The 14,079-nt window shown below is 54.6% G+C and overlaps 1 protein-coding gene across 6 annotated transcripts in view; it reads left to right on the plus strand.

The window, feature by feature from the left end:
- ACSL6 (acyl-CoA synthetase long chain family member 6) overlaps window positions 1-14,079 on the plus strand; it is a 58,643-nt gene that overhangs the window by 4,579 nt on the left and 39,985 nt on the right. Inside the window, exon 1 of one of the 6 annotated variants that reach the window (XM_037050514.1) lies at window positions 10,006-10,161. The exons of 1 other annotated variant lie outside the window; for it this stretch is intronic. Coding sequence is in view for 3 of the 5 variants with exons in the window: in XM_037050515.1 (XP_036906410.1) it covers window positions 10,199-10,262 (64 nt within the window). In the remaining 2 variants the exon portion in view is untranslated. 4 more of the 6 variants (XM_037050515.1, XM_037050511.1, XM_037050510.1 and 1 more) reach the window with 4 other exon arrangements.

Here is a 14,079-nt window from a genome sequence, read left to right on the forward strand (position 1 = left end):
GCCCTTTGACCTTCTTAAGGGCACGATCCGGATGTCTGTGTATCTCAACCCGGGCACACAGAGTGAGTCAGTGTTACTGCACCCATGAGCGATACAAACAGTTCCCTAAGAAAAGTGTGTTTTGTTTTATTTGTTTATTTTTTGTAGATGCTAAAATTTCTTTTTTGCTGTCATTGTTCTATTAGTTATCCTAACTTCCCCCATTGCCCTCCCCTTCCCCACCCACAGTCAATCTCCACCCTATTGTCCATGACCATGGGTCATTTATACTTGTTTTTTAACTATGCCCTTCCCCGTCTTTCCTCCCTTATTCCCTTTGCCCCTCCCCTCTGGTCACTGTCAGTTTGTTCCTTATTTCCATGCCTCTGCTTCTATTTTGCTTTCTTGTTTTGTTGATTAGGTTCCACTTATAGGTGAGTTCATCTGGTATTTGCCCCTTACCACCTGGCTTATTACACTTAGCATAATGCTCTCCAGTTCCACACATGCTGCACCATGGAGTAGAAGCTCCTTCTTTCTTTTTGCTGCATAGAATTCCATTGTGTAAATGAACCACTGTTTTTCGATCCACTCATTTACTGATGGGCACTCAGGCTGTTCCCAGCACTTGGCTATGGCAAATTGTGCTGCTATGAACATTGGGGTGCATAGGTTCTTTAGAATTGGTGTTTCAGGATTCTTAGGATATAGTCCCAGCAGTGGAATCACTGGATCAAAAGGCAGTTCCAGTTTTAGTTTTTTGAGTAAATTCCATACTATTTTCCACAGTGTCTGCATCCATCTGCATTCCCACCACAGTGCACTGGGGTTCCCTTTTCTCCACATCCTCACCAGCACTTGTTTGTTGATTTGTTTATGATGGCCAGTCTCACAGGTGTGAAGTGGCATCTCATTGTGGTTTTAGTTTGCATCTCTCTGATGGTGAGTGATGTTGAGCATTCTTTCATATGCCTATGAGCCCTCAGTATGTCCTCCTTGGAGAAATGGCGATTCGGGTCCTTTGCCCGTTTTTTAAGTGGAGTGTTTGTCTTCCTGATGTGGAGTTGTATGAGTTCTTTATATGTTTTGGAGACAAGTCCCTGTCTGAGGTATCATTGGCAAATATGTTTTCCCATAGAGTTGATTTTCTTTTCATTTTGCTAATGTTTTCTTTAGTGGTACAAAAGCTTTTTAATTTGATGTAGTCCCATTTCTTTATTCTTTTCTGTATGTCCCTTGTTCTAGAGGACGTGTTGGTGAGAACATTGCTGTGGGGGAAATCTGGCATTTCCCTGCCTGTGTTCTCCTCTAGGACTTTTTAAGAAACATATTTTATTGATTATGCCATTACAGTTGTTCTATTCCCCCCTTCATTCCCCTCCACCCTGCACACCCCCTCCCCCAACCATTCCCCCTCTTTAGTTTATGACCACGTGTCTCAAGTTCTTTAGATTCTATATTTCCCCTACTATTCTTGCCCTACCCCTATCTATTTTCTACCTACCGTCTTTGCTACTTATTCTCTGTACCTTCTCCCCCCTTCTCCTCCTCCCACTCCCCTGTTGCTAACCCTCCATGTGATCTCCATTTCTATGGTTCTGCTCCTGATCTAGCTGTCCTCTTAGTTTGCTTTTGTTTTAGGTGTGGTTGTTAGTATCTGTGAGTTTGCTGTCCTTTCACTGTTCATATTTTTATCTTCTTTTTCTTAGATAAGTTCCTTTAACATTTCATATAATAAGGGCTTGGTGATGATGAACTCCTTGAACTTGACCTTATCTGAGAAGCACTTTATCTGCCCTTCCATTCTAAATGAAAGCTTTACTGGATAGAGCAATCTTGGATGTAGGTCTTTGGATTTCATGACTTGGAATACTTCTTTCCAGCTCCTCCTTGCCTGTAAGGTCTCTTTTGAGAAATCCACTGACAGTCTGATGGGAACTCCTTTGTAAGTGACTGCCCCCTTATCTCTTGCTGCTTCTAGGATTCTCTCCTTCATTTTAATCTTGGGTAGTGTAATTATGATGTGCCTTGGTGTGTTCCTTCTTGTGTCCAACTTGTTTGGGACTCTCTGAGCTTCCTGGATTTCCTGGAAGTCTATTTCCTTTGCCAGACTGGGGAAATTCTGTTTTATTATTTGTTCAAATAAGTTTTCCACTCATGGCTGTTCCTCTTCCCCTTCTGGTACCCCTATAAATTGGATGTTGGAACGTTTAAAGATGTCCTGGAGGTTCCTAAGCCTCTCCTCATTTTTTTGAATTCTTGTTTCTTCCTTCTTTTCTGTTTGGTTGTTTCTTTCTTCCTTCTGGTCCACTCCCTTGATTTGAGTCTCAGTTTCCTTTCCATCACTATTGGTTTCCTGTGCATTTCCCTTCATTTCAATTAGTTTAGCCTTCATATGTTCCTCTAATTTGTGGCTAAAATCAACCAGTTCTGTTAGCATCCTGATAAATAGTGTCTTGAACTGTGCATCTGAGAGGTTCGCTATTTCTTTGTCACTTAGAGTTATTGGTTCTGGGGCTTTGAGTTCTTGAGCCATTTTTTGGACTGTTTGTGCCTGTTATGTATGAGGGGCGGAGCTCTAGGTGTTCACCAGGGCGGGGCAACTCAGTCACTGGGTTGTGATGCTGTATGTGGGGATGGGGTCAAAGAGGAGCAATGGGGGTCCCCTCTGCTGCTTCCCACTGCTGGGGCCTGCACGGTCTGTCTCACTGCTCACTCCTTCGCTGGTTTATCTGTGCACGAATGTGAGACCAAAGTCAGCCTGCCGCCCTGGGCCCTCACTGGGTCCACCCCTCCCCACACCTGGGATCCGTCTGCCTGGACGCCTGGGTCGGGGGATCTTTCCTGCCGAACCCGCTGACTCCGCCCTTCTTACGGTCAGGTTGAACAGTTTGTTGTTGTCAGACTTTTGTATAGTTCAATTTTCTGTGTTTTGGTTGCGTTTTTGTTTACTAAAACTTTTGTTGTCTTTAAACTTGGTTGTGGAAGAAGGCACAGTGTTTCTACCTACACCTCCATCTTGGCGGAAGTCCCTCCTCTAGGACTTTTAAGAAGAGTTTATTTTAATACCAAGGTGTTTTATGAGCCATTTTCTCACCACAAATCGATCAACAAACAAGAGATCTTGAGTGTGTTCCTACCAAGTGCCAGGCTCCATGCCCAGATGGGCACCAATGCCAATGTGCTGGAAGCAGCAAGGGAAAGTAGGTGTGAACTCCTTGCAGGCAGGGCCCAGGCCAGCCTTCAGTGAACCACCCTTAGTGCTGAGGACCCCCGGAAGTGTTTGGTGAATGAATGAATGCATGCATGCATGAAAGGAACCTGCAGCGGCAGGGTGACTGGTTTTGTGGATTATAGTTTCTGAGGACGAGGTCCTGTTGTTTTCTTAGAGCTCCAAGTTTCCATTCTCCCAGTGTGCTGGGAGCTCTGGCCAAGCAGAGCTGAAAGGAGGCCACAGTGAAGGTCTGCAGCTCACTGGATGGCCTGGTGTGATGGCCCCACTCCCTGCCTTCTCCTGGCCAGAGTCCCCACTAACCACTCACTGGGCCACAGGAGGGGAGCGCTGTGGTGAGATGCCACTTTGGGCCCTAGGGGTATCCTTTAGCCTGCCCAGGGGTGCTCCTCCATTGTCATCTAGCCACTCTCAGAGCCCAGGGGCAGTGTGGTCATTCTCAGACCTAGTTCCTTTTTGTGGCTTCTGATTCATGGGAGGCTGGGGTCTGTAGCATGCTGAAGTGGAAAGATGGGAAGTGGGCTGGGACAGATTTGGAGCCAAGCCGAGACGAGCTAGCAGTACTGAGGCCCAGCCTGTAATCTCAGAGCCTGAAGGATTTCAAATCCCAAGAAGTCCCACCTGCCCTTCCTAAAGACACCTTTTTTTTTTTTTTTTTGCAACTGCTCCTCCAGGCATTTTACTGGGAGATGTCTGTGGAGAGTGGGGGCGGCAAGCTTCCGATTCACCATCTGCCCATTCAGGCGTCCTATACTCTGAGATGGCCCTCTCCTGGGGCTTTGGAGCCGGAGGGCAGGCCAGGAGGGTGCCAGTGAGGGGAAAATGGGCATCTCAGTTTCAGACCCTGGGGCAAGCAACTCTGGGCTGGTACCTGTTGGGCCAGAAACAGACCTAGTGATGGATGGTTGTTGGAGGAGTGAGAGAGAGGACAGGTTGAATGGGCATCTGTGGGATAGATCCCACTACCCGACCCAGCCAAGGGCCCTGCCTCACTCCCAGCGCACTGCAGCCAGGCCCCGCAGCCAGGGCTGGGTCCCCAGGGACTGAGCAGCATTTAGCCCTCCTACTAAGTCCTGTTTTTGCCTCCAGGATTGTCGGGGCAAAGACCCCCCTGTTGGGCTCCTGCTGACCACCAACTGCTGTCCTGGCCATGGTGATAAACCATCTGGGCATTGTCCTCAGATCCTGCCAAATAGGCAAAACGGCCATTGGGAGGGACTGTGAGGTCAACCAGAGATAAGACAGCAAGGTCAGCTAGAGGCCACATGGCAAGGACAGTCAGAGTTAGGGGTGAGAAGGTTGTCAGAACTGAAGTAGAGCAGCAAGATGGGCTGTGGGCCAGCAGTGAGGCTGGACAGGGAGATTGGCCCGAGGTGGATGGCTAGGCCCCAGCAACCAATGAGAGGAAGGCAGTTATCAGCATGGAGTAAGGATACTCAGTTGGGACCCATCCAGGCCTGCAGTGACCCCTTGACTTTGGGGGGGCAGAGACACCTGGACCTCGAAACCCTGCTTAGTGGCTGGAGAACTTTAGTATTAACAGTGACAGTACCTTCCAGCACATGGGTTGGATCTGGTTCTCGGGGGGACACCTTCAACTCACCCATACTTAGCCCCCCACCCCTGCCCCTGCCTGCAGGCTCTCCCCACAAGCCTGGTTCTGTCTGGGCGGTTGGGGGGCCTACCCCTGGCCAGTGGCTGGCAGAAGAATTGGGTACGTGTGTCTCTGATATCCTTGCCACAGTCAGACAATAGGCAAGACCGTGACCTTGAGGGCCTCTCCCCCCCCCCCCCCCCGCCCTGGGGAAGCTCCGTGAACTCTCTGTGCACAGTGCGTGGCCCTGAGGAGAGAGGCAACGGGACAGTCATCAGACATGGGCCCTTGCTTTGGGCGGAGTGGCTGAGGAGGCCTCTCTCCCGTGGGCTGCAGGAGGTCTGTGGAGTATCCACTGACCCCCCTGTGGGTTCAGAATCCCTTCTGAAGTGGTTCGGTCCTGGACTGCCCCTCAGGCTAAACCATCTTGCTGTGTCATTGCCTCCTATTGGTGGGAGTCTGAGCAGTACCCACGATTCACAGGGTGCACAATTTGTGCTCTGGTTGGGGACAGCTCCTGGTGGCCCCAGGGTGTCAGCGAAGCAGCATTTCTGACTCTGAAAGTCTGAAGGAGACTGAAGTCTGACCTTGTCTTGGCGCCTCTATTGAGGATAAAGTCCAAGCCCTGGAGTGTTCCAGAAGCCATTGATGGTGCACACCAGGCTCTGAGTTACCACAAAGCCCACTGCCAGCGCAGGGATTCTGGTGGCTGCGGCATTGTGGGGTCAGGCGGAGGACATGTGTGGCCCCCATTCCTGAAAGTCCACTCTGTGCACTGCAAGACCTGTTGTTCACAATCATGTTTTCCTTCTCGCTTCTTTTTCTCTTTTAAATAATATCTTTTTTTGTTTTATTTTAATTATTGATTGACTGATTTTCAAGAGAGAAGAAAGGAGAAACATGGATTTGTTGTTCCAGTTATTTATGCACCTATTGGTTGATTCTTGTATGTGCCCTAACCAGGATTGAACCCACAACTTGGCACATCAGGACCATGCTCTAACCAACTGAGCCACCTGGCCAGGGCCCCATTTCTTTTTCCATGTTTACCATCAACACCATCGGGATGACTGAAGTTTCTTCATACAATGAAAAGGTTGCTACCTCAGGCCCATCCAGAGTTACTTTTGAGAAGGACAGAACCAACAGAGCAGCAGAATGGACCCTCCCATTTCTAGGCCCACCCCCGCCCGGATGCAGCACTTCCCTGGGGGCCACAGAGCCTCTAGCTCCCTCAGGAAAGGTGGTGGGTTCAGCAGGAGTCCAGGTGGTGGGTGTTCTCGGTGGGTCAGCGTGAACGACATCTACCAGCCTTCCTGGGCCAGCCAGGGCCTCATTTGGCTTTGGTCTGAAAGAGATTTTTGTTTTCTGGTGAGAACAGCCCCAGACCGGCCAGGCCCGAGCCAGGGCAGGAATACAAACCCTCCCCTGTGACAGCCCAGAGTGGAGAGGCAGGCCCTCCCCTGCCTCTCCTGGCATCTGAAGGGTCATTTGCATACTGCCCATTCACCCTGGCCTTGAAAAGGAGGCCTGAGTTCTCCCTGCCCAACTGAGGGCTGAGCTGCTTGAGCCTGGCATTAACCCTGTGGACGCCTTGGGGTCTTACTGGCCAACCACAGGTCCTGGCCGGAGGGCAGTGAGAGGCAGCAGCAGCTGCCTTGTGGCCCTGGCCTCCAGAGGGATGATGCAGGAGGTGGCAGCGTCCCACTGACCAAGCACAGCCTTCCACCAAACTGAGAGAAATTCAGGATTGTCTCTTCTTGTGGCATTCAGAAGAGGAGCTTTGTCAAAGTATGGGGAAGCCAGAAAGTTAAGCTGTATCAAATTTACCAGAAAATGTGTCTGTAGTCAAAAGCAAACCTCTTTTTCTCTGCTCATTCTCTATTCTATAGAAAACAGATGACACCAGGAAAAATGGGTGAAGGACCCCTGCTGGCACCTGGCTGCCCCAGCCACCCCTTTGGCTGAGATCTAGGGGCAGGGCTTGCCTGAGGCACTTTTGCATCCTGAAACCCCAGAGTACAAGGTTAGGTGAGCTGGTGGGTGCCATTAGCTCGTGGCTGTGACTTCAAAGGCATGAGGCATATAGAGCCAACCACAACCTTTTTCCTTCTGTAGCCAAATGGCAGCCTCCCGGCCTCAGCTTCCTGCCCCCGTTCTAAGTGCGGCCAGGCCCCTGCCTCTTCCCAGGACCTCTGCATTTTATAGGCTCTTCCTGTGACTTAACAACTCACTTCAGCTACTCCGTCCCTGTCTCAGATCCCTCCTTCCTATGGTGCTCTGAATCCCCTCCTGCTCCCATTCCCTGGGCCTCAGGCCCTGCCCTTTCTGCCTTCTTCCCCAGCAGGGCGTTCCCAGGTGCTCCTGAGTGAAAACATGAGCAAGCGAATCCCTGTCCCGCTCCCCCTGGCTCAGGGGCCCCAACCAGACCCGCGCAGGACCCTTTCTGCTTTAAGGAGCTTCCCACTTAGCTGGAGGAGGTCACATCCTGTGTCCTAAGGCCTGGCCACCTGCAGTCGCTCTGAGAGCATGGCCCTGCCAGGAGCAGCCCATGTTTCCTTTCCTGAACTTGAACCTGTAGAGTTTGCAGTGTGTTCTCAGTCTGGGCCGGTGGTGGAAGCAGATCGCTGCTCCTGAGGCCAGCACCCTGGCAGCCCCCAGTGGACTGGCTAGCGGGGAACAGGGTCGTGTTGCAGTGCCAGGGCTTGGCTATCTGCACATTGGGGCCTGGCCAGGGGGTTTCCCTGCACTCATGGGTGCTAGGGGCCTCGCCAGTGTCCCAGTGCCGTGCCCGCTATCCCAGGGCTTGGTGTGGAAGGAGGGACAACGAGGCCGGGGCTCCTCAGCACCATCAGCCCTAGGCATTGTACCTGAGAAACATTTCCAAAGGGAATACTGCCACTGCCATGGCCTCTGTTGCTCCTCTTTGCTCTGAGACTTTTGTTGGGCCTGATTTGTAGCAAGAACAACTTTATCTCATAGCTGGTGAAAGACACTGTGTTTCTCTTTGCTCCTCTGTCCTCAAGGCTATTTATACATTTCAGTTTCTGAAAGTGTTGTTTGAGCCTGGTTCCCCGGTACGGTCGTCATGTGGTCCTCTGGTCCCTGACCAGGTCTTAGGGTGAGTGAGATTCTTGAGAAGAGCTGGCATGAGGATGCGGGGTGGGGACAGGGACGGTGAAGGTTGCTTCCCACACCAGGTGGATTGTTACCAGGAGGCATTGTTACCAGCAGTTTCCAGCTAGTTGGGACAAGTGGCCCTGGGTGGTGGTCAGGCACACTTGGGCCTTTCCACATTCAAGGGGCTTAATTGAACCTGCACTTACAGCCAGGCTCCTCAGGGAGGCTTGGTGAGGAGCCACCGTGTAATCCAGCAGGGCTGGCTCGGAGTCCCATCTGTCCCGGGGGAGGTGCAGCCAGGCTTGGGGAGGCTCTTGGCCCTGGCTCTGCCCGGTCACTTGTGGTTCTGTGACTGTAATGAAAACCCACAGGGAAGGTGGAGGGAAAGCCCTCTGTCACAGCCTAGGTTAGTGTGAGTCGTCCCTGTGTGGATCGGATGGGTGCCGGGCCACAGGTGCACTGCAGTGTTTGCACCTCCGCAGGTCCGCACCACACAGGTGTGACGGTGAGGTCTGTGCTCTTTTCAACCCAGCGACAGGGCCACACGCCTCCTGGGGCCACACGCCTCCTGGGGCAGAGCTGCTGTGGCTCAGTGGCCTCTGAGCAGGTTTCCCTCCACCAGGGCCTTGGTTGTGGCCACTGGAGTTTTTTGCCCCAGGAGCAGCCCTGGGGAGCATTAAGGGGTGCTTTTGTCTTACTGAAAGATACCTCTGAAGATGTCTAGAAAAGAATAGGCAACCTTCCCAGAAGGCAGGGAAAGGGCTTTTTGGGCCAAAGATGGGTCCTCGGGCATTTGTGGACTTTGAAGCTTCCTCCAAATGGGCTGGGGTGTCTAGGGTCTGGGGGCCCAGGCAGGCTCGAGCCAAGTTCCCCCAGGGCTGCCAGCGCTAGAAGCTGTCCTCGGGTGGTGGGGCAAGCAATAGAAACTGCCTGCCCCAGGGAAGGTATTGCAGGGCCCGTGGCTCAGAGTTGCCACTCAGGGTGTGCAAACAGCTCGCAGGAGGGGGCTCAGGGCCGGGCCATGCCTGGGATGGCCTTGCTATAGAGGAGGTGCATTGGATTTGGGTGGACAGCAGTGGCCCAGTCCTGGAAGGCTCAAAAATGCCCAGTGCAGGTATGGTCTGGGGCAAGGGGTGAGCTGGGCTCTTCTTTCATTCTGTAGCAGTAGCCATCTGGTGCCTACTGTGTGCTCAGCCACATGCTGGCCACAGAAATAGGTGTGAAAGTAGGCCCTACCTGATCCCCAGCCCCACCCCTCACCCTGTGGAAACACACCTTGCAGGCGTGAGGCCCTAGGAGTGCCTGGACGTCTGCGTCCTGGTCTGTCTGCCAGACATGCTGAGGAGGTTCAGAACTCGATTTGGTTCCAACAGGCCCAGGTATGGATTCCGGCTCCAGGGTTGCCTTGTGCCTGGCATGCCAGGAAGACGCCACTTCCAGCAGGCGTCAGGGAGGGAGGGTTGCTGTGCTGCCCGGCGCCTGGTGGAGGAGCTGAGCCGGCATCTTCCACCTGCTGCCCCTGAGCCTTGGTCCGGAGGGTCCCGGCTACCCAGAGCCTCTCTGAGCAAATGCTTTATCTGTGACTCTGACCAGTTTCCTCCTCTCAAATAGACAGGCTGTGACCTTGTGGGAGTGGGGAGAGGAGCAGCCCCTGGGAGGGGCTGGAGGGAGTCCAAGTCTCCGGGCAGCGGGTGTGTTGCAAGTCTGCTTCAGCCCCAGAAACCCAGTGTCCCTGCCCACTGCCACTCCTCCCTACCCTGTTAGCCCCCTGCTGGCTTCAGGTCTCCAGCCCAAGGCCCAGGCCTTGGCCCCTAGTCAGTGTTGCAGATGGATACATAAGAAGGCTAAGCCCTTAAGCAACCCACCTGGCAAACTCCTCTCCAACAGTGAAGGGGGTGTGGTGGTGTGCAGTGGGGTGTGAACCTGAGGCTCCTGCAACCTGGCAGAGTGGGGGTTAAGGCTGGGCTGCTTGGCTCTGAGCTGCTCTGAGCCAGCCCCGCCCAGTGTGCAGATGGAGGGGGAGCCTCGGGGCCCTTGAGGGGCCAACGGCTTCTCTTAGAGCTGTTCTGTGCCCGGGTGCCTGCCAGACGCTACCACAGCTGCCAGGGAGCCTCTGCCACTGCTGCGAACGCCTGCAAAACCACCGCTTCTCAGAGCGGCGTTGCCACCTGCTGTCCCCGGGAGGGTGGACTTGGGGGCAGGGCTTGCGCCACTCCTGTGCTTTGATCAAGATGTGGTAAGCTCTGTCCCTGAGCCCCACACTCCCTCTATAAATGGAGGCTGGCACCAGTGGGACCAGCTCAGCTGCCTGCAGAGTGCCAGGAGCCCGCTGGAAAGGTAGGGTGTGACTACAAGGGCTTCTGCAAGTTGTCTTTGTGCCCTACTGGCTGGCAAAGAGATGGAGGGGCCGCTTCAGCACACTACTGTCTACTGAGTGTTCCCCTTCCTACGTGCCTGACACTGCACTCTGTCCTTGGACGTGTTTGAGATGAGGCCCAGAGGGGTGAAGTGACTTGTCCAAGGTCATACAGCTATCAAGAGTCTGAGCCAGGATTTGGACCCAGGTCAGTCCAGCACCAGAACTCCCCTCAGGCCCTTCCCCTAACTCCTTTGCTGGGGCCCCTGGGCCCTGGCAGAGTCGGTGATTATTCCCATTCTTTGATCATCTGGTGGCTTGCTTCATGCTTCCCCACCTTCCCGAAGGCCTCCAATGTCTGCAGAGACCCAGAACCCGGTCGCCAGCACTCCCACCCCACTCCCGGCTGACCGACACATAGGGAAGCCAGGGCGATTCTAAGAGGAAGGAAGAGTCTGAAAATCATGGAAGGCCTGGTGCCAGCATGAGGAGTTTGTACTTTTGTCCTAAGGTAGCAGGGAGCCACGTGGGAGTTTCGAGCAGGAGCATGATATGGTCACATCTGAGTCTCAGGAAAGTGACTTTGGTACCAGTGTAAGGACCAATCAGAGCCAGAAGACGGGTTAGGGGGCTGCTCAGGGCATCGGGGCCATACCAGGGGTGGCCGTACCAGGCCTGGGGCTGTGGGGGTGGCGAGGAGTGGTTGGGGTGAGAGCTGTTTGGGGCAGTGCTGCTGGGCTGCCGGGCCGTGGAGCTAGACTGCAGGGCTGTGTTGGGCGCCGGAGGCTAGACCAGCAGCAGGCTCCTGAAGCCCAGCCTCGGGCCCAGGGCCATCTCCATGGGGACTGCGCTCTGGGTGGGACTTGGCCTCTATCGCCCTGCCACCCTGGAGCCACCGTGCTTCCTGCCAGGGTTCCCTTCTTCTCATCCCCTCCCTGGATTTGGAGAGCTAAGACACTCGAACCTACCCTGCATGCGCCGTGGGTCAGCAGAGGACATGGTGAGGGGGCCCCAGTGCCTCCAGCCTGTGCCCCGACTCGGGATCCCGGGCTGGCTGGTGCCAACCTGGGGCTGGGTCCTCTGCCTAGACGGTGTTTGTAAACACTCACAGCCGCTCACTTGGCAACAGGACAACAGCAGCACCACTGAGTCCCTTGGGTGTCCCCCCTGCCCCGCACCCCAGGCTGCTGCAACCAGAAGAGCCTCCTGGGCACAGAAGGTGGCTGTGGCTGGGACCCCAGGGACCACCGAGCTCCACCACCCCAGTCAACAGAGAGGGCGTGAAGGTCAGAGGAAGCCAAAGCCTGTGAAATGATGAGATGAGACCGGACTCCCAGGCCTGGGCTTTGCCCCGCCCTTTGCCACGGACTTGGTGGTTTGGGCTGGCTCTGAGGCCAGTGTCCTCAGAGGACCTGAATTTTTAGCTCTGCCCTAAAATGGCTCCCAGGTCTGAAGGGAATCTCAGGGTAAAGACAAGCAGCCTTGACTCTGATAAGCCAGTGAACCTGGAAGAAGGACACCCTGGGGTCACTGCCCAGACAAGGGGGCAGGTGTCCACCCAGCCCTATGGCAGAATGGCTGCTGCCACTTCCAAGATGTCCGTTGTGGTGGGCACTGAGTGGGAGCCTGGGTTGAGGAGAGTGGGTAGCCAGGCCCCTTCCCACTATTTTCCACTGCCCCAGGTGAGTGGGCTTCCTGGGGCAGAAGGACCCGGCCACGAGGAGATGGAGAGTTCTTGATGTGGGTCCAGGAGGGAGCCCACTGCTCGAGTGTGCATGGCAAAAGACAGGAACTGGTCTGCCTGGCTTGGTCCCGCTCACAGGCTCTGGTGGCCCAGTGTGGCCCTGAGGCCCCTGCGACCTGGGCCAGGCCCTGTGGAGTGGCTCTAGAGCTTGGCTTGCTGTTGGTTCACCGACACTGCAAAGGAGAGCTGGGGTCGTGGCTATGGGTGGCGTGAGGCTGGCTGGGCAGGGGCAGCAGCACCGTGTGAGGCCGTGGCTTGGGAGCCCGCAATCTGGAGCTTGAGTCCTGGCACCCCCACTTGCTGACTGTGTCCCTGTGAATGACAGGTAATTTATTCAGTGGAGTCTCTGTTCCCCACCTTATGATGAGTCCAGGGAGCTACTGTGAGGATCCGACAGTGCAGTGTGTAGGCAAGGGCTTCCCAGGCCCCAGGAATTCAGGGAGTTTAGGCAAGCTTTGTTCTTCCCTTTCCTGGGGACCGTGGCACTTGGGTCACTTCTGAAAGCTCAGCGCATCTGGGAGACTGTCCTCAGACTTGTGGCGCTGACCCCTGTGTACTGTGTAAGATTTCATGGGCGCAGGACTTTTTCCTCAATAGAGTATTCAGTTTGTTACGTGCTCAATGACCTCTCTCGACCTGGCCTTTGTGTGCTTGCTTCCCTGTGCTCGGGACACTCTTTCCCCTCCACCCTTCAGTCTCTGCTGGAGCCTGCGCTGAGCCACACCGTACCTGGGTCAGGCACCTCTTCTGGCTCCCCAGGCCTAACCACAGCCCACACCACACTGCACAGCACTGCCCACTTCCTCTTGTGTCTTCCCCCTGGGACCAAGGGCAGGCCCCCTTCTGGCTTATCCCAGCGGCTAACCCTGAGCTGGATGAGAGCAGGGACCTGTAGGCTAATGCATGGGTGGGTGAGTGGATGGGTGGGTGGGTGGATTGGCGATGGGTAAACGAATGGCTCTGGCCATTCGGGGCTGTGCTCCATGAAAACCTGGCACCCCAGGGGGTCCTGTAGATGCCTGTGCTCTGCTACGGCCTAGGGCTTGTGAGCAACTGCCACAGACCAGGGACTAGTGTAGTGAGGCTCCAGGATTTTCTCCAGGATGTTTGGGACTGTATAACCGAGCTTCTAGGGGCTCAGCAGGGACTTCTTGGGGCTTGGCTTCCCAACCTGTTGAGTCCGTTCTGCCCATTAGAGGCGGAAGAGACTCAGAGAGCCCAGCCCAAGTGCTTGCAGTGTATCTGGATTGTCCACTGCGTAGTGAGTCGTTTGTCTAATGGGCCCAAGGAAGCACGCTGGCCAACTGGGCAGGACCCTCCCCAGAGCGGTTTCCCTTGGTGGATTCACTGCGCTCCCCAGCTGAGCCTCTGTTGTGCCGATGAAGAACCTTGATCTGAACCCATGCCAGGAGTGGTTCCTCCCTGTGGGACAACCTTGAACTGATCCAGCTCCTGGAGGCTGCTGGTAGAACAGCTTCTGGCTCAGGTACTCAGAATGCTCTCGGTGGCCTGGGACTCACTTCTTCTGCTCCCCGGGGAGCAGGCGGAGCCTCCGGGGAGCTGGTGAGTGTCCCCAGGACTCAGACAGCCTGTCCTGCTGTGTGTGGGGCGTGAACTCCTAGGGGACCACAGTGCCTGGGCCCAGCAGCCTCCTCGCTCTGACAGCCGCCCTGCTGGCCACCCCTTCAGGCCCGTCATGCTTGTACCTGTGCCAATTACAGTATAAGAAACCTCACGTGCCCAGGGATCCTCTCCCCATTTTAAAGAAGGGGAAGTAGAATCCGGAGAGGTGGAGTACGCTCCGTCTCCCAGAGCTTCTAAGTGAAGGAGAAGGGACTCTCACTGAGGAGCGTTACTCGCATCCTCTGCAGTGACTCTGCACATCGCTGACTTCACCTCTGGTGTGGTGATGTTACAGTTCAGCACAAATACCATTTATCAGCATTTCAGCAGGATCGCTGCACTCTCAGGGGTCAAGCAATTGCTGTTTGGCTCCTATCCCATGGCTGCAGAGTGGCTGCTGTCAGGTTTCTTACTGTTTCCTGAGAAGAGAA

Source organism: Sturnira hondurensis, unplaced genomic scaffold, assembly GCF_014824575.4.
Source record: "Sturnira hondurensis isolate 20B ecotype Veracruz unplaced genomic scaffold, ASM1482457v3 Scaffold0006805, whole genome shotgun sequence".
In the NCBI taxonomy this organism is placed as follows: domain Eukaryota; kingdom Metazoa; phylum Chordata; class Mammalia; order Chiroptera; family Phyllostomidae; genus Sturnira; species Sturnira hondurensis.